At 31.9% G+C, this 7,374-nt stretch overlaps 1 protein-coding gene across 1 annotated transcript in view; it reads right to left on the reverse strand.

Moving 5' to 3' along the window:
- LOC124361840 overlaps positions 1-7,374 on the reverse strand; it is a 37,278-nt gene extending 29,904 nt beyond the window's left edge. The window contains exons 1-4 of the mRNA XM_046815842.1: positions 7,218-7,374; positions 3,830-3,898; positions 1,019-1,069; positions 16-48 (exon numbers count right to left, since the gene is read on the reverse strand). Coding sequence (XP_046671798.1) covers positions 16-48; positions 1,019-1,069; positions 3,830-3,859 — 114 coding nt within the window. The 5' untranslated portion in view covers positions 3,860-3,898; positions 7,218-7,374. The remainder of the gene's footprint in view (positions 1-15; positions 49-1,018; positions 1,070-3,829; positions 3,899-7,217) is intronic.

Genomic DNA, 7,374 nt, shown 5'->3' on the forward strand with positions numbered 1-7,374 from the left:
GTACAGTTCACTCACCCTCTGATTAGGTCCGGAAGGCGGAGACCCAAACTGAAATGCATAACTAAATTAATGGTGACATTTATTTCATCGTGAATAGTAAATTGACAAAAAAACCCTCATTATACGTTTCCTTTTTACTACAAAAGTAGGATTATGCCCCACCAAATTTTACGTTACAAATTTAGCTGTTATTGCATTCAAAATTTCAAATTTACTCTGCTCATATCAGTCTCAGTTTGCGTATAAATTTGTGTTGCAATTGTCTTGCTGCTATCATGGTTATCATTAGACAAAAAAGTCGTTAGATCTTAGTAAATCCCATAGAGTGACGAGAATGTCATACAATTTGATGTTAACCTTACAGAAATGAAGCTGCGTGCAAAATTTCTAGTCTCTAGGTCAGTAAGTTCTAGAGATTACGTGCGGAGAGACAGACAAAAATAATTTTTTTGCTTTTCTATTAATAGGTTTCGCTAACGCTCAACTAACTAGGTAGATGCGCATGCAAGTTAATACCATTTAAGTTAAACTAAATCATCTGGTCCGTACTTTGAAGGTTTACTTAAATTCCGGAATATACCAGGCGAATCGGATAAAAGTGCGCATTTTCTCAGGGTTTATAGAAGGTGTAAATACAAAAATTTTTTGACCAATTCACATGGGTTCGCAAAGGTTTCGATTGCGAGAAAATTGAGAATTTTTGAAACGCCTCTTAGGCAACGCCTGTAGTATTCCCTTACAGATTCGACCAAAACAGCGCAATCGCAATTTTAGTATTAAACAAAAGAATCGTCACTGTTTTATTACTGACTTACGGTGAGAATATATACAATTTTTCATTACAGCACTACCTAACTTACTCAGGTTTTATCCATTACTCAAATCCATATTTGTGGTAGGTAATCAGTTGAATTTAGCCATTTAGAATTTAGTATAAAAAGGCATAAAGTCTTTAAAATGTCTTACTGTAATAGGATAACAAGAACAATAATAGAATGTTACCTAATTTTAGTTATACCTGTTGTTGTTGGCGGCGATATGTTGGTGCTGGTATCCGAGAAGGTGCATGCTGAAAAAATATTAAATTAATTATAATATGGTTAATATGTAATGCATATATATATATATATATATATATATATATATATATATATATATATATATATATATATATATATAGTATATTTTATAATAAATTATGTCGCAGACTTCCGTAGGAGATAGTATTCATCATTTCAAACAAATAATTTCCTGTAAATATATATCAAGAAATGTTTCTTTTAGCCGCTAGCCGCCATTTTGTATTTTTATAAAAAAATTTATATTTCTAGACCTGGCTAAGGAATCCAAATTTGGCACATAGATTTGTAAAGATAAGAGAAAAAATTTTAAATAATTGTGTTATTTTATTTAATGTTAACAATACGGTGTCTGCTGAACACATTTAAAGTTGAATAACAAACAATCCGTATGGTTGTAAAAAGTTACCATATAACAACAATTTTATCAATGGCATTAAAATTCCAACGATATTGATTCAACGAAATCCGTCAGTGCATAAACGTACACGACCACTAATTTAAAGTTACTTTTGCACCAGCCGGGAGCAACAAACATTTCGTCTTTTCATACGTATCAGCTGTTTTATATAGGTTAGAGAAATTGTAAAAGATATAACTATTTTTAAATTTTTACAACAATTCCAAAGGTACTCATTTCAAATAAATCCGTCAACGTACAAGTGAGCATAACTTTAAAGATACGCTTATACAAGCTAGAAGTCCTAAACATGTCACAGTTGAGAGTTATCAGTTGTTTGTTTCTCCTGGCTTGTGAAAGCGTATCTTTATATTATTAGTTTGATATATTAATTTTGTTATGAAAAATACAAAATGGCGGCTAGTTTCAAAACGACAAATTTTTCGACCTATATTTACAGAACATGTTTTCCTTGAAATGATTAATACCATCACCCACAGAAGTTTGTGACAACCTTTTGTGAACACCCTGTATATATTATATTTTTATCAAATGAAAAATTAAATTAATAAGCTTTCATTTCAAGTTCATACTGGCCCTTCTCCTTTCTGCTAAATCGTAATAAATTTAAAGCGTTAGTATTGTTTTATTATAATTCTGTGGGAGCATAAAAAACACAATTAAGTCATTTATGACATACATAATAACTTAAACACTCAATTTCATGCACACAATTTATAGTGTTAATTATATTGTTACGTGTGTAACTATGGTATCACTTAAATGCACATCTTATAATAAAATAATTTCCAGAAGTGTTTTATTGTATAGTGATAAAAACAGTAAAACTACTTTTCAGTTATTCAGTTATAAACGAGTTCAAACGAAATAAAAGAATCACTCCTAATAAATGTGCGGTAAACCTACTTGCACAAACGACAAAAGACACGAAATATGTTCGTTTTCATGAGAACTATTGCCATAACTTGGTAAAACTGTGTAGAGCAAGATTAGAACTTCTATACCTATTAGATATATTTTTGTGGTAAGCATCAGGCATATATTTTCATTAAAAGTTAGAATATAGAAAATATAATAGCCATGTTTTACTAGTAATATTAGATATATTTCAGGCTTCTAAACCAACACTGTATTCACTTGGCCAAACAACAGTGCGTAAAACATAGAATTATATAACACATATTACTATGCAATGTAAGGATATGATAAAGACCTATACGCTGAATCGTACATTGTTCTGTAGCTAAGCTAGTACCACATTTATTTATTACTAAAAATGTTTCATCATAACATCTATCAGAGTTCAGAGGAATACCTGACGTTTTATTAGCCTTGCTAAACTACCGTACCTTACAAAATTGTGAAATGATGATTGTACGCATTTCATACTGATTGCATTGTTGCATTTATAACATTGTTTGATGAGCTCTTAATAAATATATTTTATTAGATCAAGATTGTTTACTGTTAAAAAGGCCATTCCACTCTTTAGTCTTACTCTACTTCTTCTTATCTACAGGGTATTTAAGAACTCTCCGGCGATATTTTGTAGACATGTTCTTCGAGTCAAGGCAAACAGGAAATTTAATATAAAACATGGTTTTGAAACATTTAATTTTATCTCTTTGATTGTGTGTTTTAAATTTTATGTTTTTATTCTTTCTACAGTAAATATAAAAATCAAAACGTAAGGCTTGATTTGAAATGTTTGCGGCTTTAAATCAAGAGAAAAGTTAGTTACTACTGCGTGTTCAGAATAGCTCTGCCCCAGCCAATTCTCCTCTTATCCATATAATAAATAAACTACAAGTGGATGATGCAAATAACGTATGAATTGCTCTAAATTCCGCTATTTTATTTGTGCCTTGTTCTCTCAATAACACGAGAAGAGAGTTTTCACTCCATTTTACATTATTTAATCATCATTTTATTTACATAATTTCTTTCTCACTAACCGCCCTTTGCTATCAAACCCTATTACGAAATCCGTGAATATAATTTCTCTTCTACATCTCTAATATAAACCATAATCTTATATTCGTGATATTTAGTTAAAATAGAACTTTGCCTAAGCATTAATATATTTAGAAAAGATTTATTTAGAAAACTAGCATTTTATAATTGTTGATTTTAGTATAAATAATAAATTTCTGAGGTTGTAAAAAATGTTTGAAGATTATTCACAAGAATGTAAATAATTTCATCTGCGTAAATTTTAATTTTACATTATTAAGGAGTAATCACTAAGTGATTAAAATAAAAACACTTAACATCTCTAATAATACATATCACAAGAGTACACAGATTGTATTATTATGGCAAGACTTACCGCACGAGGGCAAGGGTCTCTTCTGTTCATTTTGGGTGTTCTGTGATGAAGAGTATGCCCCTACTGGAACTAAAGAATAACAAACAAATATAACATACTACGATAAATGTTAATTATTGGGTGACCAATGTAAAAATTAATATATCTTAGTAAAAAAACTAAAAATATTTTCAATTAACACTATAATCACAATATTCTGAACAGAATATAATAAAACAGTATAATCTAACCCATCTATGTAATAAAGGCAGTTTCACTTTGCAGAGGAATAGTGTAAACTTTATTTTCACATACTAACTAGGCTTGATCCCATGAGGAGGGATACCAAGCAAACTAATCTCAGTATGAAAACCAAGGAAGAAGGATAAGCCACTCTGGTTACATCCTCTCCTTTCAAGCCGGCAGAATACAGCACGCCCTCATGTCCAAGGAGTGCTCTCCCCTACACTGAGGAAGCTTCAACCACACCAACAGTCATCCTCCGTACTATACTAGACCTGTCGATTCACCCTTTACTCCAAAATCTCGACGTTTGTGATTAGTGATGTTTCGCTCCTGGACATCCTGAATTTTATAAATTTAAGTGACACATTGGTTATTGCTGTACCCAGTGTGGATTCTACTGGAAAGTATATACCATGGAGAAGTGAACAGCCTATTGGTTCCGGTGAGCCTATATGTTGCGTTTGTAACACTGGTTTGCTGAAACTTACGCAGACACTACATTTGAACTGCCTGACCATGAAAGCTTCTAGAATGGAAATATACTAAGCTCCCGGCCTTGAGATTACCCTGGTTACTGGTCATGTCCAAACTCTGGCGCCTTCATCTGTCTTTGGATTCTCCCAGACCATAAGAGCATAAGTTTCAGGGAGTCTCTGGAAACATTTGTAACATAGGAGATCCCATGTCTTGGGAACTTCCTGTTTCTGGCAACTCTCCACCTCTGGTAGTTTTCTGCTTCTGGAATACTCCGGATTTGGACTTTGGGAGCTCCCGATCCCGAGGTCTTGGATCTTGCAGCCTCTTGAAGATTCTGACAGCTTACGGCATCTGAGAGCCTCCGGTATCTGGATAGCTATCCTCTGGGAATTCCCTGCCTCAGAAATAACTGGGGAGACGCTTCCCCCTAGTCTTGAAAGAAATCAGAGACTATTCGAAGTGGCTGTGTAATTATTTTTATTTATAGACTCGTATTCCAACGTCTTTGCCCGTTCAATTTTATGTTTATAATACATTTTATGTACTCAAGAGTGTCCTAAGACAAACTGAAATTCAAAGGTAACTGGATACAAGGAGTTCATGTTTTTCATAACCTCAGTAAGAGATTTCCATAAACCAATTCAATCAAAATTTTCGATTTCTCGTATTAGTAATTGGTGAAGGAGACAAGCCTTTCCAAGAGCAGAAACCATCTAAACAAAACAAAACAATTTTCTGTTAAATTTAAGTGTGCAATTCCACTGTTTGGAGTATGACACCATGTTCAATCCAAAATAATATTATTCGCCCGACACGACAAATTCCCTTATTGAATTGGAGAAATTGTTTTGCTCACTAAAAACGAACGGTCAAACAGAGGAAAAGGTCGGTTCTATCTGAATAGACGAGAGCTGAGAAGACTACGTTTATACGAGTATATGCCAGGTAAAAGAAAACACAATATTCCAGTTGTAGTGGTTCTATGTTATTTACGGAATAAAGTTTTAAATATCTAAGAAACGAAAGATAACCACCAAAATAATGGTTCGTTAAAGCGTTATAATGTTCAATTTTAACAAAAAGAAGAAGACACTCTTTGTGCTAATAAGGTTCGGGATGGGCCCCCTCTTGTCGCGATCCTCTAAGGAAGGATAACCAACTCGATCTCAGTCTTGTTATCTTGGAAGTACTTAGGATAGCTAGCTTCCAGCCTCCTCCAGTCATGCATGGGAGACAATATTCACTGTCCCTCGTGTTCATGCTTGAAACTGCCCTTAACATTAAGGGAGCCCCACACAACCAATATTCACCCTGCGCATGAAACTAGACCTTTCGACCGGCCTTTTTTATAATAGAATAGAATAGAATATATTTATTTTTCGAAAGTAATTACAATCCATCACAACTAAAATAATCTGGTACAAAATTATCAAAAAAGATGGTAATAATATTAATTCACATTTAGTCTTAAATTAATTACTGCAATTAAACTATACAATACCACAAAGTATCATAATTAAAAGAATAAAAATACTATATACAAGTTTAAATGCAACACACACATTCTAGTATATATCCAATATATATTTACTTTCAAAAAACATAGGGCCTCTCAGGCAAAGCCTGTGAAGAGGTTCCTTCTCTAATATTAAACATTTTGCGCTACAAAGATTTTGATGTTTTATTTAACCACATAAAGTCCCACTACATAAATGCAATTGTGGCAATATAACTTCAGCAAACCTAGCCGCTTAGAATAATGTTTGTTTCTTTAAGATATAGATTCAACACAAATTAAACTTGTATATTAATAAGGTGATCGATATTATCTTTTTTTTAAAGCCAAAACTTCAATTTTTTTTCAAACAACTTAGCATTTGTACAATTTGCAATACTTTTCGGAATAGTATTAAAAATTATTTTTTACTTCAATTGCGCTTATAGATGTGCTTATTAAATAAATATAATATAAATATAAATAAACTGCATGTTTTAAATAACACATCGGTTTTCACTGTACACAGTACATGTTGTACTGACAGGTATACATCAGCCATTAAGATCCCTTCTGGGATAGGCTTCGTAGTAATTATTTTATATAAATAAAGATTTTATAAATATTAAAATCAAAGGAACTTTAAGGTAAAGGATTTAAAATAGAATAGAATATAAAAGAGCAAACACAACATACAAATTTTGCATAAGTGCGGGTGAAGCATTGGAATAAAAAAAACCGATAGCCTAAACATTTAGATTGTATAAAACTCTGAATCGGATCTGTTTGAACTTGGATATTTTCCTGGTTATTTTTCGCGTCTCCACGCAATCTCTATTATGATATATTTCATTAGGATAATATAACGATATAAATAGGGTTAATATAAGACATTCAACAAGTCACGGTTAGTATAATAATGTATTAAAACAATAAATCTGCGATAACACTTCGTATTAGGGCTTCTCTGGCGATTTTGAATCGAGATATTAACCCAATGTTCAAGACTATCTCAGAAAATATCACTATATAATTTAAATAGACTCATTAATATAAAAATTTCCTATTTTTATTCATGTGTCCATGAAATTCATTGGTTATATATTAATTTCTTCATAGTAAAAAAATACTGTAACACTAATACTATAAAGTTATATGCTAGTTACATTTATTTGTTTTTTAAATACTTACTTTTATGTATACAAAATTAAAACTAAGTGTTCACTATGTCATAACAAAAACTAAGAATTTTGAATCATATTTTGAAAATCGGATCTACTTGAAACCAATTAGGTTCATGTTTGTTTATGAAAACAAATTTTCAGTCAGCTGTCAGATAAACTGCTAT

The sequence above is a fragment of the Homalodisca vitripennis genome, chromosome 5 (assembly GCF_021130785.1).
Source record: "Homalodisca vitripennis isolate AUS2020 chromosome 5, UT_GWSS_2.1, whole genome shotgun sequence".
In the NCBI taxonomy this organism is placed as follows: Eukaryota; Metazoa; Arthropoda; class Insecta; order Hemiptera; family Cicadellidae; genus Homalodisca; species Homalodisca vitripennis.